Source organism: Monodon monoceros, unplaced genomic scaffold, assembly GCF_005190385.1.
Source record: "Monodon monoceros isolate NGI ecotype Baffin Bay Population unplaced genomic scaffold, NGI_Narwhal_1 Super_Scaffold_6, whole genome shotgun sequence".
Classification (NCBI taxonomy): Eukaryota; Metazoa; Chordata; class Mammalia; order Artiodactyla; family Monodontidae; genus Monodon; species Monodon monoceros.
This window is the reverse complement of record NW_021703783.1, coordinates 97,290,857-97,317,536: the sequence shown is the minus strand read 5'-3', so window position 1 is coordinate 97,317,536 and position 26,680 is coordinate 97,290,857. Positions and strand designations below refer to the sequence as shown.

Here is a 26,680-nt window from a genome sequence, read left to right as displayed (position 1 = left end):
AAGAGCTTTGTCGGACCCGAGCAGCCAGACAGAAACCCAGACAGGAAGGGAAGGGGGTGACACACGGGGTGGCAGGTACTGCTTTATCCAGCGCGTGCTCTGGGGGGCCTCCTCCCATCTGTTTGAAGAGACTTCAGGTCAGGTTACGTCTGTCCTGCCTGGGGACACTTGTAGATTGGACAAGGCACCACGGCCCCCAGGAGAGCTTGGCTGTTCCCAAGGAGCCTTGGGGAGGGCGGGCACGGAATGAGAAGTGCCAGGGAGCAGGCGGGGCCAAAGGCCCAGCTCGACCCCAGGCTGTGGGTGGGAAGGCCGGAGCCCATTTGGTCCCTCTCTCCCACCCACCGTCACGCCCCCAGAAGACAGCGACGCGTGAGCTTCGCACCCACCGTGACCCCCGGCAGAAATGCAGCCTGTGCACAGGAGATTCTCCATAAATGTGTGTTGAATGAATTCCAGATTTTGGGTTTTCCCCTGTGAAATGGGGGGCCGGGTCAGACAGCTGAGGACCCCTGCGGTGGATTCTAGAATTCCACACTGCCCACCGGAGCGGAGACAAGAGGGAAGGAGTGGACGGCCGTGACTCCTCTGGGCTCTCCAGCTGGCCAGGGAGTGTTCCCAGGGCGAGGGCCCTGTTCCAAGAGTCTAACCGCTAGTTTACCAGGGACAACTCCAGTTATGAACTCTGACTTCCAAGCATTCCCGCCTTTACCTGTGACGCCCTCTCTACAGGTGTGGCGGTGCCACCCACGGTACGCTCTTTTCTACTCTTGATACCACGGGAGTCGCCGTTCCAAATGATGATTTGCCTTCACGACATTCACCAGAGAAAGCGCAAGCACAGCCCTCTGGGGACAGAGTTCCCTGGTTTCGTGCCGGGAACACTGGATGGGAGCCCCCAAAGCAGGTCCAGTCAGCAGCTTTTCTGCTGTGTGCTGTGAAGCCACTGAATTAAGACTGTGAGAAATGATCTATAAGGATTAGTGGCTTTCGGGCCAGCTAGTTTTAAACAAATGTAAGTTAGAACAGCTCCAGGCAGGGAGTAAGCCTTCCAGTGACCCTGCCGCCCTCCTGCTGCGCGCACCCGAGGGGACCGTCCCTTGTACACCTCCTGTCACCTTGGTATCAGATAAGCCCCTCCTCTCCCACGCTTCCCTCTCCATCCCGCACCCCACCTCCCCAGAGCAGCCACCCCTTAAGGTGTGGTCTCTGGCCCATCTCATCGGAATCACCTGGGTGCCCAGTGAAAGTGCAGATTACCAGGCCTGCCCCGCCCGGACCTGAGGGTTGGGGCCTGGGGTCTGCATTTAACCAATTTTTCTCCACAGTAAATTTTGAAAATCACCCTGTAGAAAGCAGGTTTGGATGATATAAACGGTGCATACTATTTAGTAATAACGATCGCTATGCACGCTTGAAAGTCAGGATAATCGTAAACACCAAGACAGGCTTTAATACATTTCATTTATTTTACAATTTAGCTTAATCTAGACTGTTTTAACTTTTCATACAAACTTAATTTTAAAAATAGTCACTTGCTATTTTACATACAAAAGGTTCAAAACAAATTCTTCACCTGGAGCGACTGTGGCTCTGCTCCCAGCGTGTGAGCGGGGCCGTGAGGACGGGCGCCGTTGAGGACGGAGGCCGTCGGCCAGTGGTGACCTCAGGTGGCCAAACACCCCCCAACCCCACGGCCCCGCTCCAGGCACGGCAGCTTTACTTAGGGTTCTGTTTTGTGTTTCAAGTTTTCCAATACAATTCCTCGTAAAATTTATTTCTGAGGGTGGAAAACCACTTTAGGACTGACTGTTCTTGTAACTTTGAGTGAAACGCAAAGGATTTCATTCCGCTCAGAACTTGAGAAGTGGTGACTCCACGTTTTCCTTGTCAGCCTTGGGGCTCAGCAGGATCAGAGGGGAAGCCAAGTCTATGAGCTGCAGGAGAGAAGCCACAGAGGTGAACGGAGTGTCCATGCCGCCCCTTCCCGGCCCGCAGACCCCGAAGGACTGGTCCCCTGAAGACCAGGCTGCCTGCGGCCAGCTCCCCGCGGCTCGGCACCCAGCTGCTCAGTGAACCTGGCTCAGGCCCAGTGGAAAGGCACCTTGGCCATCGTGTGTAAGCAGCTGGAGGGAGAAGACGCCAAGTTCCTCAGCCGTTTCTGCTCGCGCAGCGCACGTGAAGCACCCGGGGGCCCTGGCCCTGGCCCTGGCCCTGGGAGGGCTTCCGGGTGGCTTCCTGCTCGCGACTTGGCGAACTGTGCGCTCACACCGCTAACGGTGAGGCGAGCCGAGCCACGTCACCCTCAGGAGCCCCAGTGGCCACTCTCCAGGGTCACCGGGACGTGCCTGGGGGAAAGGAGACCCAACTGAGACCACCCAAGGCCGAAGCCAGCGAGGCCCCTGCCACACCTCACCTGTCCCACCTCGTGGCAGGGCTTGGCCACAGCCCTCCTGTCGGCATCTGGGGTGTTTGTCAGGAGGTCGACCAGGGGCCCGCTTCCAGACCCCAAAGCCACACTCGCCTCCGGCGTCTTGCAGAAGTCGATGAGCGGGAGGTCGCCCGGGGGTGTGGCTGCAGCCCGCAGGGTGACGCTAAGCTGATCCAGTTTGACATCCACGAGAAGAGCCTAGGCAAGAAACAAGACTGAAAGGCAATCCTAGCATCTTCTGTCAACCATCCTGGGAAAACAAGTGGGCTCTGCTTAGGTCCCACATGACTGACAGTTTGGAAACCCAAGGAAGGAGGGCTGGGCTGGGCCCTGGTGTGGGGAGGGGCTGCGGTGGGTGCCGACAGCCCTCCTCGCCGCGGCCCTCCAGCCCATCCGCTCCCTCCTGCCAGGGGCCAACGCTGGAGCTCCCGCTCACCCACTCCCTGCTGCCCCGCTTCCCATCTCCCACCCTTTGAAACCTGGCCATCTCCATGGTCGGAAACAGGGGAGACGCAGCTTCTGTCTCCTCCAGAGGTGGGAGGTCCTGACCCCTTCCCTTCGGTGCAGCTGGCACCAGAGGAGCCGGGGTCACAGATGACATTCCGCGGTCACCCGGGGGGAGCCCAGGACAACACAAGTCAACGCTGTCTGCTTCTCTCACCTCACTGGGTGTTGTAGCTTCAGGCGGCTGTGCTTCGTCCAGTGCTACTTCTGTGGTGATACTTTTTGAAAAACTGAAGTCACTCTTTTCTGGAGAAAAGTTAAGTGCCTGCGGCACAGCAGACGCAGGAGGAAAGCTCCCATCCGGGGACCAGCCTGAGGGCCCGGTGGCGGCCCTGCTGTCACCCTCTCTCACTGGCGCAGTTCTGCGGGAGGGAAAGAGGGCATCTCATCAGGACACTTCCGGGCGACGCTCGTTTGTTTGGCTGTGGCTCGGGAAGACTGTTTTTGGAGAAGCGTCGTCCCGTGAGGAGCGGCCAGCTCTGGTTCCTGCTCCTGCAGGACGACTGCACGGTCTCCGAGGTCCCTCTCAGCGCCAGCTACCAGTCTGGATCCCACGTGCCTATGTGATGCCTTTTTCCATAAGGTATTAAAGAGGAGGAACAAGCGAGGACCACGTGCGGGCATCCCACCTCTGTCCACGCACTGCGGCCATGTCCACCCTCCCGCCCGGGATGCCACCTCCTTGGAAGGCCTGGGCCCGCGGACAGGTCTGAATGCCCTGGTTACACGCTCTGCGGCGGGGCCGTCCCCATCCACCTGTCACCCTGCAGATATGCTGCCCTGGTGTCTGTGTTTCCTGTTAGACGGTGCAGGGAGACCCGGCCGGGCCGCCACTTCCCGCTGCGTCTCCAGGCCCAGGACAGAGTCTGCCGCCTGGCGGGCCTCAGACACCCGATGACTCGGAACCGAATTACAGGAGGAAAGCAGCAGTTTCCGTAAATTAATACAGCGTCTTTTCTTTTTAATATTTTAAAGGCTTCATAATAATTTGAAAGAATTTTTCCCTCTGCTGATGCCTGCAAACCTACGACGCATGTGAACAGAGCACTGTGACTGGCCACACAATGGGCCTGTGTCTTACTGTCTGGCGTCCCTTCTCCCCCACGTGACACACAGCCCAGCACTTTCTTTCTCTAGTCTTCTGTGTCCTCACAGAACTAAACAGACATGTACATGGCCGACACCCACTGCTGGCAGATCTGCACACTAGCGCCCCCAGCCTTTCCCAATGCTCTGCCACAAGGAGAGAATCGAGGCCTGATGCTGCACTGTGCCCGTTCAGTCTCCTGCACAGACGAAGCAGGACCAGGGCCAGCGAGTGGGAGACAGGGCAGAGGCGGGTGGGCAGCATCTTTTCCCAGGAAGCCTGAGTGTGGCCACCCTGACTGAAACCCTCGAGGGCAAGGCTGCGGGCTCTCCCTGGAACCCGGCTACAAGGACGGCTCCTGAGTGCGCAGCTCTGCCCCAGGGCTCCTCCCTGTGGGAGACTCTGGTCTCCCCCAAGGGTGTAACGAGGTCCAGGCATCCTCCCCGCCTGCTCAGGCCTCCGGCCCGGACCCGGGATGTGACGTCAGGAGAGAAACACAACCAAGGAGCAGGTGGCCTGCCTTCCCCGCAGAGACCCACCAATGGGAGGGCGTGCAGTGCGGCCAGGCTCCCCCACGGCTGCCGAGAAGCGGTGATGAACCGCAGTCTGGCTGCTTCCTGACCGTGATTTCCCAGCACATGATCACTTGAGGTTTTATGAATCTGAAACAAACTTAGTGCAGCCTTTAACCCTTACCTCACTGCAGATTTTTTCTGGGGCTCAGAAGAAAGTCGCCGAGCAGACACACGCAGGGAAGAAGCCAGAATCCTGGGCATAGTTTTAGGGGTCGCCAGGGGCAGGCCGGAGAGTCGACGGCTGGCAGGCGTGGGCAGGGCTGACCTGCGCCCCGTGCTCACAGGGGTCCTCACGCTGCTTATGAGGCTCTGCGATGCTGAGGACCATCTAGCAGGAGTGCTGTGAGCAACCCTAGAAACACGAAAGTCTTAAGCAGAACAAAAAATCTAACAATTCAGCCATGCGCTAACGCAGTAGAAAGTCCGTGGTTTCAATGTAGAAGATTCAAGCCAGCGAAGCCCATTAGAGCCCTGTCCTCTGAGCAAGGGGTGCGGCCACCGACCCCCCGGGAGCCCTGGTGTGGGCTTCTGTTCCTCAGTGGGCCCATCTGAGGTTCTGATCCAGTGTGGCTGCACATCATGGGTGGTACCATGAAGTGCTCTCCACGGGAGCTCACAGGGATCTCAAAGTCACCTCTTGCTGGCGTTAAGTATTTCCACAAGGAAGTCCAGGCCCAGGGCGGGCCCGGCCGGGCACGCGAGCCGACAAGCACTCTCCCTGTGTGCACCTGCTCCTGGGTCTAAGGCCCCTGAATCAGGTGTGAACACAGGTGAGTGACTCGGGACACCGGATGCCTGTTTCCCACACATCTCTCCTTCCCACCCTGGCGATACCTGAGGCTTCACCTGCCAGCGCATCCTGCCTCACTGTCAGTTTGTTTGGTTGTTGATAAAGGAGAGAGGCCGAATAAAGTAAACTGTTATCTTATTAAATAAAATAAAGTCAAGGGCCTCCCGCCAACGTGGAGCCCACGGGAGGCCAGGTGGCACATCTATCATCCATCAAGGACAGTCCGCATGCTCAAGAAGAGTCTAAACGCAGACTCTAACATCCACTGAAAGACAGTCACTGCAGGAGCGTGGGCAGGAGAGGTGCTGTAAGCAAGCTGCCGCGCCCTGCAGACTTCCGGGATCTGCCCCACGTCCGTCACTGCTGAGCACTGGCAGCTCCACCACGAACTCCAGTGAAAATAAAGACAGATTTAAACAAATGTAAGCTTCAAAGTAGCCCTGGCAGGTAGGAACCGTTTCCCTGTTGTACAGGCGAGAAGACCGAGGCACAGAGAGGTGAACCGAGGCCGCCAGTGGCCATCAGGTCTGGGTCTTGCTCTGAGCCGCTGTGCGTGGCGGGAAGGCGGCTCAGCATGGCTGATACTGTAAGGGAAGCATCTGGCCCAAGCCCAGGAAGTGCCCCCCAAGTTCACATACAAGGAAATGAAGGCCTGGAGCCGCGCAGAGTGGCGGACGGCCCAGGCTGGGCTGGGGCGGACCCGGGGTTAGGGCCCTGCTCCGGCGCTTGTCCTGCCCGCCGCACCCCAGCAAGGTCCGAAGCAGCGCTCCCACCCTGGCCACATGCTGGTGTCGGGACCCCAGCCTTGGGAACAGTGCTCCTGTGGGTCAGTGACCTCACTTTTGCCCCGCCCCCAGCTGACGGGCCCAGGACTGAGCTGCACTGGGCCAGGGTCCCTCCACTGTGACAGCACTCAGAGCTGGGCCGGGGCCCGGTCACCAGAGGGCCAGACGTGTGGGGGAGCAGCCCACCCACCTCAGCAGGTGGCAGTAAAGGTGGCAGCAGGAAAGCAGTCAGGGGAGGGGCTGCCCTTCGTGTGAATGACTCCCAGGCAGGCACACATGCGCGTGCGTGTGTTTTCTTACTGTTTGCGGCACTGCTGTGCTGTGCTTGGTTCCATCCCCGCTGGACAGATGGGGAAACGAGGTCAGAACGGTAACCTGCACTAGATCTAGACCACACAGTGGCAGCACTGGGACTCACACCGGAGTCTGAGTGGCTGAGCCAGGCCAGTGGTCTTCAAATGGGGTGCACACGAGTCACCTGTGAGACCCTGCAGGCCCAGGGCTCCACCCCAGACCCACTGATCGGAACCTCCGTGGGGGGCTGGGTGGTCTGGCTGGAGAGCTGCAGGTTCAGGGCTGAGGACTGGTACTCCCAGCTCCGGAGGCAAGTCTGGGGCTGCCGTCACCACGAGGGACACGAGGGCGGCTCCAAGAGACCAGGCTCAGGCCAGGCATGTGGAGCCAGGCTGTGGGTTCAGAAGTTAGCAGGGGCCTCAGTTTGTTCTCATAAGAAAAGAGTGGCACGGACACATATACACTACCAGATGTAAAATAGATAGCCAGTGGGAAGCAGCTGCATAGCACAGGGAGATCAGCTCGGTGCTTTGCGAGAGGTGGGATAGGGAGGGAGGGAGATGCAAGAGGGAGGGGATATGGGGACATATGTATACGTGTAGCTGATTCACTTTGTTATACAGCAGAAACTAACACACCATTGTAAAGCAATTATACTCCAATAAAGATGTTAAAAAAAAAAAAAAAAAAGAGGAAGCAGACCGACTCAGTACCTCCCCACCGACGTGCAGGACTGCGGCCTCTGCGCCCGACAGGACTTTGGTGTCGCACCGTCCAGGGGTTCACCTGAGACGAGAAGGGAAGTGACAGTCAGTCAGATGCGGGGCAGGTGACGCATCTGCCTTCACCAAACAGGCGGTCCTCCTCTAAGTGTCCCATGTTCCCAAGATGCAGCAAAGACGGCACGTAAAGTAGACGAAGGCCAGACAAGCCAGAGGGAAAACCTTCCGGCCCTGGCGTGTGGGAAGGGACACGTCCTCCCTCCCCGGGGACCCACCAGGCAGGGCTGTGGTGCCCAACCAGCGGGTGCAGAGGAGGAAGAGTCCTGGTCCCTCCACTGCCCTCAGCCTGGCTAATCCCCAGACGGGGACGGAGTGGCCAGAGGGACGAGGCGGCACTCAGCACACGACCCTGTCGGGTCTCCCCGTGAGCCCCGCCTGCAGAAGCGGCGCCAACACGGGGGGGTCCAGGTGGGCCCCACAGAGCCCACCACCGCCTCGGCTCTCGGGAACCGGGAGGGCACGAGGTCATCTTAAGACGTGACGTTATTTATGTGCCGTCTGGCGGTTGATGAGCATTTCTGCGTGTGTGATCTCATCTGGTCACAAGGCAACGACCAGCGGGCTCAGAGGACTGAGCCCCGGGCCGCCATCCACGGGGACCAAGTCCCAGACTCACCCGGGGGCCCCCAAAGCCGCAGGTGCCAGGCCCCCTGGCGGCACCCTGCTGTGTTTTGGAAGCCAAGGGCAGAGGCCGACCCCAGCCCCAAAGGGGAAGGTGGCCCGGGTCTCCGAGGAGGCAGGAGAGGCCCAGGCCCTGCTCCTACGGGTACCTACCCCCCGGCCCCCCATCTCAAACCAACCTGCACCTGCCCCCTCGCCCCGTCCTCCCTCTCTGCCCCCGATCCACGTCTCTGTGCCTCTTCACGGCAAATCTTCTCAAAAGAGCTGCCTGTATGTGCTTATCCTCATCTTCCACGTCCTGTTCTTTTCAAACGTTGATCAGATCAAAGTGACCCACACACCAAAAAAAAAAAAATGAAGAGATTCAAAATGGCAGGCTCCAGCCACACCTACCCTATTTCCACCTTGCTTGTTTCCTGAGGTGTTTACCTTCTATCTCTAAATTACATATCCTGCTACTTCCTCGTTTTTCAAAACCTTGAGATGTCATGATATGATCCCAGCTCCCTCACAGCCTCACGGCCCCGATCCATGCGGCCGCCTGCCCTCCAGGGTTTCCGTTTTGACAACTGAGTCTAACGGAGTACGCAGCCCATCTTCTCGCAGTGCCCATCCATCCCCTACCTCGAGTTCGTAAGAACTGTCTCCAGGGACTTCCCCGGTGGCCCAGAGGGTAAGACTCCGCACTCCCAACGTAGGGGACCCGGGTTCGATCCCTGGTTGGGGGACTAGATCCTGCACGCATGGCACAACTAAGAAGTCCACACGGCACACCAAAGATCCCGCGTGCCACAACTAAGACCCGGTGCAGCCAAAACAAATAACTATTTTTTAGAAAAGGAAAAAAAAAACAAAAAGAACTGCCTCCATCTTTTGCTGGTTTCTTATTTGGTGGCCTGTGACGAAATGTCCTGCAACCTCTGTCTTTGGGAGCCTTTCCACGTGGCTGCCTCTTGGGCTCCAAGCCCACACGTTTCCTGGACCGGGCTGCGCCCCTCGCTCTCACCGCCTCCTGTGTTGGGTTCCCCCTTTCCGGGCCCCGTAACTTCTTCTGTCCTGTTTCCTCCCTCATCTTAGTGGAAGACTCTTCAGGAGCTTCCAGAGAGTGCACAGGAGGGCAACTATTTTTGAGGAATTTTAGATTACTAAAGTGCCCTTATTATACCCCAGTCAACCAAGGCTTAGTCCAGGGCCCGAGTCCGAAGGGCCTGGAAATTACTTCCTCCCGGAGCTGCAGGTGCTCTTCCCTCCAAGTAGCTTCTGATCCACAGAGACGCCTGCCGGTCCCCCCGCGTCTCCGTCCCTCGTGTGGTTCCTGGAAGCAGTCACGGTAAATGACACTGAGGACCAAGAGTGTTTTCAGAGAGTTGTATCCTAAAGGCTCTGCTGCAGGCTCTGTTCACACCGTCCCCATGGCTCCTCTGTGATGACAGCCAGGGTCACGCGGCAGCCAGAGTGAGCGGCCACCGCACGGGCAGAGCTGCACGTGCTCGACAGCAGGGTCGCGCCCACAGCCTTGCGGGCAGACTTCGCGGAACCACTCGGCCCGGGACGAACGACGAAAGGTGTGCCCGCTATGGACCTGATGTTGCGAAGCAACAGGAACAGCCTCGCGCAGCGAGCGTGCAGATGTCAGAAGGGCCGAGGGCTGAGGGCCCCGCCTGGGCAGCGGAGGGCAGGAGTCCTGTGGCTCCACACGGCTGACAGCCGGGCAGTGGGGGACCAGTCGGCAGCCAGGCAGCGGCAGCACCTCAGCCAGAGGCGTGTCGGGCTGCGGGCGTTTGGGAAGAGGAAGCAAACACTGCTGAACGCAGTCCACGGGCCCTGCGCCAGGGGCTGCCCCGAAGGCCCCGTCTGTCAGGGCGTCCGTGTCTGCAAACACACCAGGCTCTCCGCGGCGGAAAGCTAAACTTCCCCTGCAGCTCAGGCTGCTCCTCTGAGGTCCAAGCTCACACCCGGCCCACGGAGCCCGCGGGCACTGCAGACTCCACAGGTCCACACTGGACAGCTAGTCTCCGCCCCGAGCTACTCCCCCTCCGGCCCTCCATCACCACGGTGCTCCTGCCAAAGCCTCGGGGTCACTCTGAGTCCCCAAGGCCACATTGCCTCCTGGTCTCCCAGAGCGTCCCCAGGTCGGAGCCCTTCTCACCTTTGCTGCCACCACCTCCGCGATCTCTCGTCTGGACCCCAGCCAGGCATGGGCATGGTCCTCCCTGCTCCCACTCTGGCCACAGGGCCTGTCTCTCCCTCTGCTGAGGGATCTGTCGAAGGTCATGTTCCTCCCTGCTCAGACCCTCGCAGGCACCCCCTCTTGCACGGATATGCCGACGGCCACCTCCACGCACGGCCCAGGCGAGCTGGCCCCTGACTGCCTCTCCGTCTCCGTCTCTTCTTACCCTTCTCCTCGCTCACTAACGGGGCTGAGGTTGCTGGTTTTGATCAGTATCTGCTCCCCTCTTCTTAGAAAGACATTTTAGCTGAGTGTAGGAAAGACCCCATACCATAGCACCGCCTGCAGGTAAGTGTGGTCACGTGACTAAGTCCTGAGCAATGACTTCCACAGAAGGAAGTGGCATGTGCAACTTCCACTAAGTATCCTTGGAAGGTAGGGCTTTGTTCTTCTTCACCTATTTCACCTTTCCTGCTGGTAGGTGTGAGGGCTGGAGCTGGTGCAGCCATACTAGATGATGAGGAAGAGAAGCTAACCGTGGCAAAACAAGATGGAAGAGGCCCGGACCCCTAACACAACGAGAGCCATAGCAGCTCTGGAAAATCTACGTAGACTTTCAAGTGAGAGGGAACTAAACATCTATCTTGATGAAAACCAATGCTATTCTGGGCTTGTAGCAGAACCTAACCCTAACTTAACTACACATCCCTACCACTCCAGCCTTCGTTCTGTTTTCAGAACTCGTCCAGCACCTTTCTGCCTCAGGACCTTTGCACTTGCCGTTTCCTGCCTGGACCGTTCTCCCTCTGGCTCTTCTAATGGCTGCCTTCTCCTCATGGTTCAGATCTCAGCTCAGTGTTACCTCTTGAGGGAGCCTGCACTGGCCATCTAAGCTTAAAGAACCCCTCTATCTAAATTCTTCCCCATCCTCTTTTATTCACTTATGACCTGAAAGTATACTTATTTGACACTTCTTATCTTTTACTCTTAATATGTACGTTCCACGAGTAGGATATCTGTCTTACCATTACATCCCTTATACCTAAAAGAGTGTCCAGCACTGGACAACACTCCAAAGAACGGCTCATTCTTACATAAGCAGTAACTCAAGTGAGGTTGTCACGTGTTAAAGGCCACCTGTACTGGCCAGTGAAGCTGACAACTTCAAAACATTCAAGCCACTAGAAGGCATGTGTTTGAGAGAGGAGGCCAGAGTTGTGCTCCCCCTTCATCAGCTCCATGCAACTCCTTGCATTATACACATTTATCAGATTAATTCACCTTGACCAAACGCCCCGCCTACTACTTGCCAGGCACCATGCAGGGCTTTCTGCCTGGTAGCGCTGCCAGGATGCCGGGGCAGGTGGGGAGAGCCCAAGGAGGCTGGAACTGGAGGGGCAGACTACTAGAGAGGAGGGAGCTACAGAGAGAGAAGGAGCTCTAGAAACCTGAGAGGGACCCCGAGTCCTCACTGCATAGACAGCAGCAGCATGCACATGGGGCAGGACTCCCAAAGAGACAAGAACCACCACTAGGAACACTGCCAGCATCACACAGGGCTGCGAAACACACCAACTGGCCAGAGTGGACACCTCGTGGACACAGCACACTCAGGAGAGGCTCAGAAAGGCCACACGTTAGTTGCAGGGCTAAACTATCCCAGGAGTAAAGGCCAAGACCTGCCCCATCAAAGTTCTAAAAGAAGCCCCGAAAGGATCAAGTTCTCCTGAAATTTAACTGCCTGCCAAAGTAAAATTCAACTTCTTAAAGAAAGACAACGAAGTCCAGACATACAAAAATATAAAATTTATGATGTCTAGCAGACAATAAAAAATTATTGGGATGAATTGGGAGACTGGGATTGACATATATATACTATTGATACTATGTATAAGATAGACAACTAATGAGAACCTACTGTATAGCACAGGGAACTCTACTCAGTGCTCTGAGGTGACCTAAATGAGAAGGAAATCCAAAAAAGAGGGGATATGTGTATACGTAGAGCTGATTCACTTTGCGGTACAGTACAAACTAATACAATATTGTAAAGCAACTATACTCCAATTAAAAACAATTTTTTAAAGGTAAATCTATAAACATTAAAAAAAAATTATTAAGCATGTGAAGAAGCAGGAAAATGTGACCATAACCAGGAAAAAATTAGTCGATAAAAACAGACCCAAAATGATGGGGAAGATGGAATTAGAAGAAACAGACTTTAGAACAACCATTATAAACATGTTCAAGAATTCAAAGGAAAACATAAAGACTATGAGGACAATGGGGAAACTATAATGCCAGAAATGAAAATTTAACTGGACGGGCTCAAGAGCAGATTAGACACACTGCAGAAAAAGCTGTGTACACGTGGGGACGAGACGGTAGAAACTATCAGAACTGAACCACAAGACAAGAGGCTGGGGTGGTGCGGGGAAAACAAAGCTTCGGTGACCTAAACGACAACATACAGAGGCCTACAACACAGGCAACTGGAGTCCCAGGAAATGAGGGGAAGCAAGAAAAAATACTTGAAGGAATAACGGACACAGTTTTTCCAGATTTGATTAAAAATATCAACCCACAGATCAAAGTAGCTCAAGAACCCCCAAGCAGGATAAACACAAAGAAAGCCACATGAAAATACCTAATAATCGACACGCTGAAAATAACAAGAGAAAAATCTTAAGAGCAGCCACGCGACAATGACATGTTACATAGAGGGGAGGAATATAATATAAGGTAAGAAGTTCACTGAATTATCCAACACAAAGAAAATTAGAAGACATATATAAAGTGCTTTAAGTAAAACGAAAGCAAAGAAACCGCCATCACCAAAACCAACAATTTTTAAAATTTTAAATATAATTCGTTCAATGTTTTAAAAACACATTAAAAAAATAAATAAAAATAAAAAAATAAATAAAAATAAAAAAATAAAAACACATTAAAGTTCATCTACTACTTACCAGTAGAACACTCGGGAATTTTAAATTGACCTGTAGCGGTGGGCATAACCTTCGCCTTGGAATTCAGACAGGAATCGTGCCTTCTTGTACTCCCAGTCTTATTCATCTGAGAAGACTGTGACAAACTGAGATGAGAGTTCAGCCCAGGGCCTCCCTGTCCTGGACTCTGGGGTTGGGTGAGAGCTGCTCTGGTGGGCGCCCTGGGCTGCTCCGCCGTCGACTCAGCAACTCCGGGCCTCTGGCTCTGCCTGCAGGACACGCCTGCAGGGCCCGGCTGCAGACACAGCCGTGGCAGGACAAGTCCCGTTCTGCCCGACTGGCTGGTGTTTGACTGGGAACTGTCCGCAGGAATGCTTGCACGTTCCCTTGGCTTAGCTGGAAGAGGAGACACAAAATCTGGTTATCACTCAAACCGATGTTACTTTTAAATTATGAAGTTCTTTCTCTCTCTGACACACACACACACACACACACACACACAAGATATGCTAATCTACCTTAAAATATTTTCAAATGAGGAAAATTACTTATTTCTATCATGGTGATTTCCATATTTAAAAAAATATGACATATGAACAATATTCTGTATGTCCATCAGGCAACATCCTCAAACACGGGACAACCCAGATTGCTCGCGGCTTAGCTAAAGGTAGTCTCAGGCGCCAATTCTGGACACAATTACCAAGATGCACATAAGGATACATAAGTTCAAGCTCTCCTATCTTCATTGATTATGTCGACAGCAGAAAACTACCCTAGCTGAACAGGTGAAAATGGATGGTCTAGACACATGCCCCACCTGGCCAGTCAGGGAGGTGGGGAGGGAAACATGAAGAGAAGACAGTCCTTACTGGTCGGTTCCTTTAAATTACAAGGAAGTTAGGTCATATCAATTATGAGCGTTACTTAAATCAGCATAGTAGATAAACTAGGGTGAAAATACTCAGCTGCCAGTATACGCAACACAGAGCTCAATCTGGTAAAAGGTTCTTAAGAGAAATTTAAGAGAATGACTGAAGCCACAGCTCATGTTACACCGTGTTAACAGTTTCACAATGCTCTCCCCATCACACTATGGAATCTGACCCTGGTGACTCTGCTACGCACAACAGAGAAATATACACTCACCAGAAGCCTCCCCTCAATCTGTCTCAACCTTTTCCAGAGGCAGGACCAGAAATCGTAAACAAAAATGGTGCTGATGCCCTGAACCATTACAGCAAAACAGACCTCACAGCACCTAATGTAATGGAACTTTTTTCCACTGGACACATGCCACACGCAAGACACGGGAATGAGACTTTACGTGGTTCTTCTAAGGCCCACAAGGACACCGCCAGGGAGATGTCATCCGCTCAGTTTGTAAAGATACAGGAACAACTTAAGTTCTCTTAACCACCAACTAACAGGATTCCAAATCAGATCAGTCTCATCCAGGAGTTTAGACTTTTCACATTTTGTATACAAAGTGCACACCATGCTGCTTAGCCTATGGTCAGAGTCTACACAGCAAATATAATTTGAAGAGTTTCGTCCTAAAGAGCAGGAAGTCGAATGCCTTTCCCCGTAGCCTACTAGGGTTTCTCCCCTTTACCGCTAGATGGCACCCTTGGCTTGCAAAGATTAAAAAGTAGCTTGAATTTAAACAGGTTTGGGAGTACAGATTTAAATAAACACACAGGAGTTACAGGGGTCCTATGCCCTAGACTATCTGGAACAGCCCTACTTTAAAAAAAATCTGTGTCTAATCACATGACTGAGGCTGGCCTCAGTGTCCTTCCAGGTCAGCTGGCACCAGGAGAGCGTGCCCACTTTGTGACTGCTTATCCTACCCTGAACCAGGACTGCCCATCAGAGGCATGCCCCTCGGAGGAGGACAGGGACCCCAACAGTCTCCCCTGCCCCAGACCACAGCAAGCCTTCCAGAACCTTCTGCTAAGTGGTTCTGTGACAAGTTTGGCAGGAATGGACCGCGCTCAGGGCCGGCCTTACCTTTGCCAGCCGCTGGAGAAGCACACACACTGGCACTCACTCCCGAGACGGACCCTGAGGAGGACTTTCTTGCAAGACTGCCAGCACATCCAGGTGGCTTTAACATGGTTTTCTTCAGCCCAAACTAAAACAAAGACTTCATTACTACCCATGGCTTATTACTGCAAAAGTGGGGTTTTTAAATGGCTTTTAATAGTTTACAAATTGTCTTGAATTTAAGGAAGAAAAAGGTCAAGCAGTACTTCCCACGGAGTGGCCGACAAAGCCCTGCAGGAGGAACACCTGGCAGCCTGCTTACGGCTGATCTGGGGCCTGGACCCTGGCCTATGGAGTCAACAGCTGCGAGGCCCAGCACTGGGCAGCCTTAACGAGTACCACCAGTGACGTGGCACTTTTCACAAGCACACACAGCTCAACGCTGGAAAATAAACAGCAAAGATGTGGACGGTAGTCCCCATGCCTGTGAGGGGCTGCAGTTTTCAGAGCACCGACGTTCCATCTCCTCGGTGCACGGACGCAGTGAGGGAGACCCTGTGCTCAGAGAGGCTGACGTTCCTCAATCCATTCGGCTCCCTGGGGGCAGAGGTCGGCCCCTCACGCATGCCAGGCCTGTGTGCCCTGCATTTCGCCAAGCTGCCTCTCCTGTTTTCAACCAGGTCCTATTTTCAACCTCCCTAACCTATTTTCAACCTCCCTAACCTTGATTTTAATCAAGACGCATCCCACGTGGGGGACTTCCCTGGCAGTCCAGAGGTTAAGACTCTGCGCTCCCACCGCAGGGGGCCCGGGTTCAATCCCTGGTCGGGGAACTAAGATCCCACATGCCGCATGGCGCGGCCTGAAAAAAAAAAAAAAGACACGTCCCCTGTATACAAAGCGTCCCCTTATTCCCTTCGACCACAGGCCAAAGCCCCCCTCAGCACTGGCCAACCCACCTTGTTTGGAACAGGGAGCGACCGCTTGCCTTGGACCACGTGGTTTCCACCGGCTGGCAAGCTAGCGACGTCCCGGGCGGCACGGGGCTTGTCAGGGGGCACGCTGCTGTGGGAATCCTTTTCATTTAGGATTTTCATCCTGGAAGGACTAGCTGGTTTCTCTTTCATGGGCTGAAAAATTGTAAATTGAAATGTGAGAACTATCTAGTCTTTCACAATGTACAGACACACGAAGGCTTCAGTTAGAGCAACTGCAGCCACCATCCATCTCCCAACACACGGTCCTCAATTCATCACCTGGATGAGGCTTCCCTGGTGGCGTGGTGGTTAAGAATCTGCCTGCCAATGCAGGGGACACGGATTCAAGCCCTGGTCCGGGAAGATCCCACATGCCGTGGAGCAACTGAGTCCATGCGCCACAACTACTAAGCCTGCGCTCTAGAGCCCGCGAGCCACAACTACTGAGCCCTCGTGCCACAACTACTGAAGCCCGCACGCCTAGAGCCCGTGCTCCGCAACAAGAGAAGCCACCACAGTGAGAAGCCCACGCACTGCAACCAAGAGTAGCCCCTGCTCGCTGCAACTAGAGAAGGCCCGCACGCAACGATGACCCAACGCAGCCAAAAAATAAAATAATAAATAAAATTCATCACCTGGATGGAAAGGAATATGGCGGTTCACTTCCTCCGCCAAATTACCAGACAGAATGGTGATGGAGCTGGCTTCCTCACTGAACACAGGGCAAAATAATACCAAGACAGACCATTAATAGGAGGCGCTCCTCTAGAGCGCCTCCTCAGTCAGGATTCATATTTGAGGGTGATAATGAGGAAACTGGTTCCAGTTACATAAAGTTTAAAATGCTGTACAGAACGGAATCGTTCATTAAATGGTCATGCCCTCTACCAGAGGGGCTGCTTAACTGCAATAAATCTTCATCTAGGACTGAAAGCCTTTTTTCTTTGGCGAGCAGAGTCCAACAGACAATAAATTCCTGACATTCAGGTACAAGGGCATTCATGGAACAAATCCACGCTTACATAAGTAACCCCTCATACGAAGACTTCATAAGAAGCAAAAGCAGCTCATAAAGCAGTAACTTTCTCTTTCCTTTACATCATTTTTAAAATTGAGATATACTTCACGTAACATAAAATTCACCATTTTAAAGTGTGCATTTCAGTGGTTTTTATACTCTGTGCTGTGCAACCACTTACAATGTAACTTTAGATCATTTTTGTTGCTCCTAAAAGAAACTCATGACCATTAGCGGTCACTGCGCATTTCTCCAACCTCCCAGCCCAGACAACCACAGATGTACTGTCTCTAGAACATGACTTGCCTATTACGGTCACTTCTTGTACATGAGATCATACGACATGGGACCTTCTGCGTCTGGCTTCTTTCACTGACCTAGTTCCCCAGGGTCATCTGTATGTAGCATGTGTAAGTCCTCCATTTCTTCATGGCTAAAAATATTCCATGTATGGAGAGACCACATTTCCCTTATCCATTCGTCAGCTGATAGGCATCTGGGTTGGTACTGATTTTGGGTTATTGTGAATGCTGCTGCTATGAACATTGCTACACAGGTTTTTGCGTGGACATACGTTTTCAATTTTCTTGAGACTATGCCAAAGTGTGGAAATTGCTGGGTCGTGTGATAACTCTATGTTTAACTTTTCCAGGAACTGCCAAGCCAAACTGTTTCCACAGTGGCCGCACCACTGCACAGTCCCATGAGCGATGTACATCCTCACCAACACTTGTTGTTTTTTCTCCTAACTATGGCCATCCTAGCAGCTGCCTTGCAAAGACACTTCTAAATAGTACAATCAAGTGGTCCAGCTGTGTCTAGAGGTGATCCTCACAGGGGTGACCTGTGTCAGTGAGTCACTCTGGATGTGAAGGACTCTCCCCACAGAAACAATGTGGGGAGTGATGGGGGTGCCCAAGTGAGCTCAAACGCTGCCTAGGGGTCCAACTAACACCTCACTGACCAAAAACTCAGCTCTCTGGCAATAGAGCACTACTTAGGACCAGGAAAATAAAAGGACCCAGAAGAAGCAAAATTATACCCCAACTCCCTGTCCTGAGTCCACGTGTTACACACAGAACCACGTTGCTTTCATTCTAGAAACATCGCTTCAGAAATTTACATCCAAATTATTTCCAGGAAGAGGAGTTTGCATGATTAAAGGAGCAGTCTCAGCCCTGGGGAAGCAATGGTCGCTCACCCCGTTGGTGCAGGGCTCTGCATGCCAGACCCACTTTCAGCTTGGTTCAATGCTGGGTTCTGATAGTAGGGAGTCGTGTGGTTCCAGAGATGTGCTCGTAAAGGGAAGCGATTTTCTAGGCCCTTGCTGGGTGTTCTGCATCGACCTAAACCTGCTAACAACCCCACAAAGCATCATTCCTCTCTCACTGGCTCGGAAAGGGCGCAGGGCGGGCTCCAAGCTGCTCCTCCCTGAGGCAAACCCAGGAGGCGGCTGTAATCTGACACCCACCCTCTGCTGCCCCAGAGCCCTCCCACAAGAGCCGCTCGGACCCCCGCTTCCCAGAGATGGCTGGCCGCACCCCAAAGGCACACAGGTCCACTGCCCCCTCCCAAGGCAGTGCATCCACTCGTGCCTGGGAGGGAACAATCTAAACTCAGTCATGGTTAGGGAGGGAGACCAATGGCCATTCCCAGAGGGGGGATTTTTGGAAGAAGGTGCTTGTTAACGCACATAAAATCCCTAACGGGTGGAATGCCCAGTGCTGTAACAAAACAGAAGGAAAGATCTCAAACAGAATTGAGGAGGAGGTGTTTTTAAGTCACCACAGCAGCGAGGCAGCCCCGCCCACGCGCCCCAAGCCCCGCCCACGGGCCCCAAGCCCCGCTCCCGCGCCACTGGCACTGCTGCTCCTGGACTTCCCACGCCTGCGCTTCGGAGCCTCAGAGCAGCTGCGTTCCCAGGTTCCTCCCCACAACGGTTTCTGTTCTAGGGCACAAACCAAGCGGGCTCAGAAGCACGGCAGCGGCTGGCTCCCCAGATAATATGTGCTGCTGGGGGTCGTGGCTACCTTCTCCAGGGCCGAGGGAATGCTTTTTCCTCTAAGAGACGAGGCTCGCGGCAGCAGTGTGCTGGTGACCTTTTTCTGAGTGCCAGCCTGGTCCGGAGGGTGAGCAGCGCCTGGCTCCACTGGCAACGAGGAGCACGAGGCGTGCGGTGGCCCCAGCGTCTGGGGGCGGCTCGCCTGCGCAGGAGCAGCCGGCAGGGCCGCCCCCGAGGGGGGCTGGGTGCCCCAGAGCGGCGGTCCCCTCGAGGGGCTGTCCGGCAGGTGGTACGTCTCCCTCTTCAGTGACTTGGGGCTTTTCTTCGCTTCATTTTCTCTCTCAAAGAGGTGTATTTTTAGTTTTGATTCCTGTATGAATCCTTCCACTCCCTGGCTCCCAGGGTCTTTGGGCGTGGCAGCTGGGGTCGCCTTGGCTTTGCTGTTGCTTTGTATCTGTAAGGCCAGTAAGTGAGCTTCTTTATACACTTCCACAAATTTTTCCCCAGTCAGAGGACTCCAAGATGCTGGCAGAGGAGGCTCTTCAGGAACCTGGTGATTTAGCTCTAAGCTGGCAGCAATACATCTTTCTTTATGGCCAACAGGTCCGAGAAAGACTTCATCATCTTCATTGGCACTATTTTATCAGAAAAGGATTATTCATAACACGGGCATTTAAGTGAAAGGTTCACTGAACGTGGTTATACAAAGGCCAGGGAAGAAAACTCATTTGCTTACCTTGAAGAAGACAATGAGAGATCAAAGTCAAACTTTTCATCAGCCAAAAGAAGAGTATCTGGGGAGGAGAAAGTCAGTCGTTACTTTAGGGATGGGCTGCTAAGGAGGAAACATCACCATAGTCTCTACAGCTGTCAAAACTAGTTTGAAATCTCACTTCCAAAAGTGTGACATCATTATTTTAATAGCCACATTTTCTTAAGGGGCGTTAGATTATCTTATTTTTTCCATTTCCTTTTAAAAATAGCATCAGCCATTCTGTGTTTGCTAAGCTGCCACCAAAGCCTAAGTCCTTATTTTTCAGCCCTTATTTTAAAGATATAATCTAAAATGCATTCGCCGAGTCACTGGAATAGCTTTGCAAGACTAGGCAAGTCGTTTTCTGGTATAGAACAGTTTCAAAAGACCAGCTGCCTCAGCTCCCCTAGAATTAAATTCCCCATTTACGAAGTGCACCTAGTCCTCTTTCAGAAGCAAATTCAGCGTTACTCAAGCGCACGGCAGGGCTCCCTGCATACCTGTCGACTGTCGCCTCTCCTTGGAGCTCATCCTGAACGCCCAGATAAAACTGCTCCCCGTGCCCTGTCCACCACAGTGCCTTCCCCAGCCCTGCGTGTCCACGAGCCTCCACTGACAGACCACGGGCTCTGGGGCAGCGGGTCCCTCGGCTGGGACGGCCGCTCGCTCCTCCAGCTTCACACCCCACTCCACTCCTGCCCTCCCCTAAGGGCTCCTGCAGCCCCCGGCCGGACCTCTGCCTTAGCACCCCTATCCTGTAAATGTCTCTCACCAACCAGGCTGTAAGCTCCTCCAGGACAGCAAATGCCTGCTACTCTCCCAAACTCCCCAATGTCCAGCTAAGGGCCCAGACTCAGCAAATATTTATCAAAATGCAATGAACTGGTATCTCGATACTATAAACAGATACCACTTTCACAAATCTTACTTTATTTGATCCTAATAAACAATGCACCATGCTTATCCAAACCATAAAATTTTAAAATATACTGATAGCCTAATTAGGTCCTACTTAGTCAATTCAATTAATTCTAACTACCTAATCAAGGAAAAGCCAGAAAGCACAATTGCACAAAAGAAATAGAAAGAGAGAAAGAGATTAAAAGATTCATAAGCTAGTTTGCTCAACTCTGTGCACATAAACCTAAGAACTTGGCTGACAGAGATAATGTTCTAGGAAATAGAATATTTTTTTGTATTTAAATGATTAAAATCGATTTATTTACAAACCTGACTCCAAAAGAAAGAAAAAAAAAAATCTTAATAGTTCAATTATCACAAAATAACTGGAGAAATTTATTAAAGAGCCATTCTCCCCAAAAAAGCACACGTCCTAGATAGTTTCGCAGGATGATTCTATCAAATCTTTCAAGAATATGTCGTTCCAAAACCATTTATACTGCTCCAAAGGACAGGAAAAGAGAAACCTTCCAGATTGCATCTATGAAGCAAGCACAACCATACCAAAACCCTACAAAGTTTGCTCTAGAAAGAAAACTAAGGACTTGGCTTGTGTCAACATAAAAATCCTAAATGGGCATATTTGCGAACAGAACCCAGCAACACATTAAGAGTCGATGATGACGACTCTATCAGGACCAAGTGAGGTTCAGCCGGGACCTCAGGACTGCAGGACAGTTTGGTTTCACACAGTCTAGTAGCACGATCACATTACTAGACCTAAGCGGGAAGCCAGGGTCACCTCCACATACACTGACAAGGCACATGACAAAACGCAACATACATTGTTGACTTTAAAAGAACTACAAAGAAAGTAATAGACATATTTTGTCATATAAGGAAGTACCCATCTCAACCCAAAAGCCAAAATTAGATTTAATGGGATACCGTCAGAAGCATTCCTCCTAAAGCCAGGAGCAAATACATATTATCAGTTAGGATAGATTAACTTATGCTGAAGTAACAAACAATCCCCAAATCTCAAGTGGCTTATAACAACAAAGCTGTATTTCTCACTCAAACTGTCTGCCAGGGCCCCATTCCATGTCCCCCTCACTCCAGAACCCAGGCTGACGGAGCCTCCACCATCGGAAGCACTGCTGGTCTTCATGGCAGAAGAAAGGGGAAAGAGCAAATTCCACATTGGGTCTAAAAGACCTACAGGTGACACATAACATTCCCCTTTCACTGGACATCTGAGGCAAATCCAACTTTAAGTGGGCAGGGAAGTACAATTCTACCATGTATCCAAGAGGGAAAACAAAAAGCAGAAATACTGATGAACAGCACTACTGACTACCATCTACACATAAATTAACCAGCAAGCCCACACCAGGCTTAATGGAGAACTACAGAAGAAGTTTCCTTAAAGCTGGCACGTGGCAAGGCCATCTACGGTCACAATTCTTAACATTATTCTGGATGCATTAACCAACACAATTAGACAAAGGAAAGAATTTGGAGGCTAAAATTACCACAATGCACAGATGCTATGATTACAGACACAAGAAAAATCAAGAAAATCAACTAAAAACCATTATAAATTGTAAACGGATAAAAGCACATGGCTGACAAAATTATTACACAACAATCAACAGCTTTCAGGACATCCCTGGTGGTCCAGTGTTTAAGACTCTGCACTCCCAATGCAGGCGGCACGGGTTTGATCCCTGGTCGGGGAGCTAAGATCCCACATGCTGCACGGCACAGCCACAAAAAAAAACAAACAAACAACACCTTTCACATCTAAAAAGAACAGAAGATACAGTGGAAGAAAAGACCTCATTTACTGTAGCACCAAGGAGATGCAAAACACCTAGGAACAAACCTAACAAGAAATATGCAACATGGATATAAAAAAAAGCTTAGTATATCATAAAGGTAACATATCAAATAAAAGGGGAAAGCGGATTATTCAATTAATGGTATTGAGATAAACTTGATAACCTTTTTTGGGGGGGAATATATATGTATCTAAAGTTTGATCCATACCTCATACCATACCAGAACAAATTCCAAATAAGTCAAAGACTTAACTGAAAAAATGAAACCCTAAGGGAACAAGAAACCATGGGGAAATCACTTTATAACCTGGTGTGCAGAGGTCCAACTATGATACCAAACTGGAAGCCATAAAACAAAAAGTTGACAGTCTAATATATTAATAATTTAACATCTCTGCATGGCAAAAATCACCATGAGCAAAGTTAAACAAGCAGGGAAAAGAACACGTGCAGCTCACGTCACAGAGGGCCGACTGGTGAACAGTGCTGCAAGCTGTAAGAAAACAACTAAGGCAGAATGGAAGAACAGACAAAGGATATGAACAGAGGAAATTTACGGGAGATAAAATGAAATGTTCTTAAATATATGACCAGAAGTCCAGCCGCACTCAAAAATAAGAGTAATGAAAAATTCTGAGATTCCAGAGATTCCACTTTTCATTTACAAGATTGTTAAAAATCAAAAAGTTTGATTGGTAAGTTACTACAGCTCTACAGAGGGTAACCTGGCAGTATCTACTAAGTAAGAACTGCACATACACTTTGACTTTGACCCAGAAGTCTACCGCTGTCAAGTATCCCCTATTATTATTATTATTATTTTTGGCTGCGCTGCGTGGCTTGTGAGATCTTAGTTCCCCGACCAGGGATTGAACCCGGGCCCTCAGCAGTGAAAGCGCCAGAGTCCTAACTACTGGACCGCCAGGGAATTCCCCCCATGTTATTTATTGCAGCAGCATTTGTTACAGCAAGACACCAGACACAAACTAAATGTTCCCGGAGAGCAGATAGGAGTACAGCACAGCCCCACAGCGGAATGGAACGCTACTTGGGCTCAAAAAAAAAAAAAAAAAAGGAACACTTCATATATTGATATACAAAGATCAAGATAAATTAGGTGCAAAAACCAAGATGCAGAACAGAGTTCTATGTGTTATAGAAAAGGGGGACTCGAATGACACATACTGCCTTGCCCTTGCACAAGTTAGGTCTGGACCACCCAGGACACCGATGACATCAGTGGCCTTTGGAGGTGGTAACTGGGCAGCTGAGGGATAAAAAGGAGATGGAGACGTACATTTCACGTTTTACGTGTCTGAACCTAGGAAGTCATTTTTACAGGTCACTGCTACAGACTTCCATCTGTCTGCTGTGGAGAAAGGAATCCCGGACCGGGAGTCAGGGGAAAAGCCTTCTACACCAGGCTCCGCGACTCGCTCCAAGTGACCTGGGCTGGCTGCCTTGTCCATTCTGCAAACTCGGGCCGTGTGCTCCCCTGGGAGTGCACTGTCCAGTGGGCACACTGAATGAAAGGCAGTGTGGTGAGGGGCCAACATGGAGGTGGGGACACCTCTGAGGAAGTGGCCAGTGGCAGGAGGAGGTGGAAACATAGGTAGGATCAGATCCCGGACAGCGTCCAAGCCATGGCAGGCTTCTACTTTATCCAAAGTGGGACAGGAGCTATTGAAGGGTTTTAAGCAGAAGAGAGATATGCTCTAACTTCTGTGTTTAAAAGGTTACCCTGGGGGCTGTGTACAGTGTATCAGAAAAGAAGCAGGTCGTATCTACTGAAATTACAGCGCACACACTGCAAAGTATACAAGTAGGTAGGGACTTCCCTGGTGGCACAGTGGTTAAGACTCCACGATCCCAGTGCAGGGGGCCCTGGTTTGATCCCTGGTCAGGGAACTAGATCCCACATGCCGCAACTAAGAGTTCACATGCTGCAACTAAGGAGCCTACGTGCCACAACCAAGGAGCTGGTGAGCTGCAACTAAGGAGCCTGTCTGCCACAACTAAGACCCAGCACAACCAAATAAATAAATAAATATTAAAGAATAAAATAAAATACTTATGAATAAATATTAAAAAAACAAGAAAGTAGGTGGAGGTGAGTTAACATGGCTGAGACCAAGGTGGTGGCATTTGGGTGGAACTGGAAAGAGGCAGATGGATCCAAGCTATATGGCGGAAATGACAATGACTGATGATTGAACGGATGTGGCAGCTTCACAACTTTCACAGCTGGGTGAATGGAGAGGCAATTTCCTTCCATTAGAAAGACAAAGAGCCTGCTGAGAATGGGGTGGGAGCCAGGTACCTGCTGAGTTAAGAGGTGGGAGACATTTACGTGAAGATGCCAAGTACAAGGGCAGGTGAACACACAAGGCCAGAGCTCAGAGGAGAGGCTGCACTCAAGACAAAATGTGGGCACCACCAGAAAGGAGAATGGATTTAAAGCCATGGGACTGTCTGAGAACCTGTGCGGGGAAGTACAAAGAGACCCCAGACCAGGTCCCGGAGAGAGGAAGAGAAGTCTGCAAAGAGATGGAAGTACACCAGCCAGGGAGGCAGGAGGAAAACCAAGATGCCTCAGAAGCCAAGCAAGGAAAGTTTCCGGAAGGAGACAAGGTCCAAGGTTACTGAGAGGACAGAAAAATGAGAGCAGATTTGGCAACACGGATGTCCTCAGTGACGGATAAAGGCAGCTTGAGTGGAGTGTCGGGGCACAGGGGGTTGGCGGAGGTTGAAGGATGTGAAAAAATAGTGAAGATTCTTGAAGTCTGGCTCTGAATGAGGCACACGGCAGTGGAGAGGGAGCGGAGGATATGGGACAAGTCAGATAATGGGACCTGTTTGCACGTCGATGATGAACGTGAGTTAATGGACAGGCAAAAAAGTAAGGATGCGAAGGGAGGGTGACAGAGGGCTGAAGGCCTCAGGAAGCAGCAACGGGGATTCAGCGGGCACGTGGAAGGGCCTCGGAAGGGGGGATAGAAGAGGAAGGGGGAGAAGACTGCAGTGGCAAATACTGTTCTAGATCCGATGAAGCAGCACCGATGACTGGCATCCTCTAGGATGGTTTCCGCAGAATGGAGTACTTAAGGATACAGGGAGACCCAGTCTACTCGCATGGGTGTTGTGAAGAACAAAGGATAAAGGATGTCAACACGCTTTAGCAGAAAAAGAGGGCGTGGCCCTTAACTCATTCTGTGAGTCTGCTGTCACCTCCACACTCAAACCTGACAGGAACAGAACAAGACAGCAAAGTTACAGACCAGGCTCACTCACTAACGTGGTGGCCAAGATCGTGAACAAGTCTCAGCCAACAGAAACCAGCAACAAGCAAAAAAAAAAAAAAAATGGCAACATCAAATTCAATTCCACAAATATCCGAGTGCCTATCAAGTGTCAGGCACTGAGGACACTGCAGTAAATAAAACCGACAAGAATCTCTGCTGTGACAGAAGTTAAAACTGGGGGGTAAAGGGAATGTAGAAAAGCGGAAAATAAAGAAGTTAGAGGGATGCAAACTCCTTGAAGACAGGGACCAGGAGTTCAACGGGTGCAGAGCACGGGATGAGCAGTGAATAAATAAACGAGTTCTCGCAGGACCTGCATCTTCCCTGAGCTCCCCGAACCAACAGCGCTGTAGTCACAGGGACGTACCATCCTTCTTGGGAACCTCCATCTCCGCTTCTCGGGCCAGGCTGGCTGAAGGCACGTCGCTGCCGTCCCCTCCTTGCGCGGCGAGGGCTGTCAGAAGTCACTGCTGGGACCAGAGGCAAGAAGGTGAGCGGGTGTCAGAGCCCAGGCCCCGGGTTCCTCCAGCCCCAGGGAAGCCTCGCAGCGTGGGCCGCTGCAGCTCGGACTAGGCAGAGGGGGCTGGCGGCCGCGGCGGGTCCGGGAGGGACGGGGATGCCGGTAGAGGCCACCTGAGCCGCAGCCCGAGGCCCTCCGCGACGCACACCCCGGGCTCGCACGCCTCCGGGCCGGGAGCTCTGGGGCGGCGCCGTCCGAGAGAGGCCTGAACGCCCCGGACCCAGACCCGGACAACCGAACTCCTGGGCTGGACTGCTGGGGGCTTTGGTTTGCCCCCAGGGCGACCCCGTCCTCGCCGCACCGCGCGAGGGGACCCCGCGGCCCCCCAGCCGAGCCCCTGCCGCGCCCGAGTCCCCCGGGATCCCCGGCCCGAGCCGCCCGCCACGC

At 52.0% G+C, this 26,680-nt stretch overlaps 1 protein-coding gene across 1 annotated transcript; it reads right to left on the bottom strand.

The window, feature by feature from the left end:
- Positions 1 to 1,451: 1,451 nt before the first annotated feature.
- On the bottom strand, positions 1,452 to 26,162 carry GTSE1 (G2 and S-phase expressed 1). Its single transcript, XM_029205652.1, has 11 exons — positions 26,141 to 26,162; positions 19,710 to 19,767; positions 19,002 to 19,608; positions 15,936 to 16,106; positions 15,001 to 15,124; positions 13,009 to 13,383; positions 7,180 to 7,252; positions 4,719 to 4,949; positions 3,093 to 3,297; positions 2,417 to 2,629; positions 1,452 to 1,937 (listed from the first exon to the last, which is right to left on the bottom strand). Exons 1-11 carry the CDS (start codon positions 26,160 to 26,162, stop codon positions 1,854 to 1,856), a joined length of 2,163 nt encoding a protein of 720 aa, XP_029061485.1. The 3' UTR covers positions 1,452 to 1,853.
- Between the last annotated feature and the right edge of the window lie 518 nt (positions 26,163 to 26,680).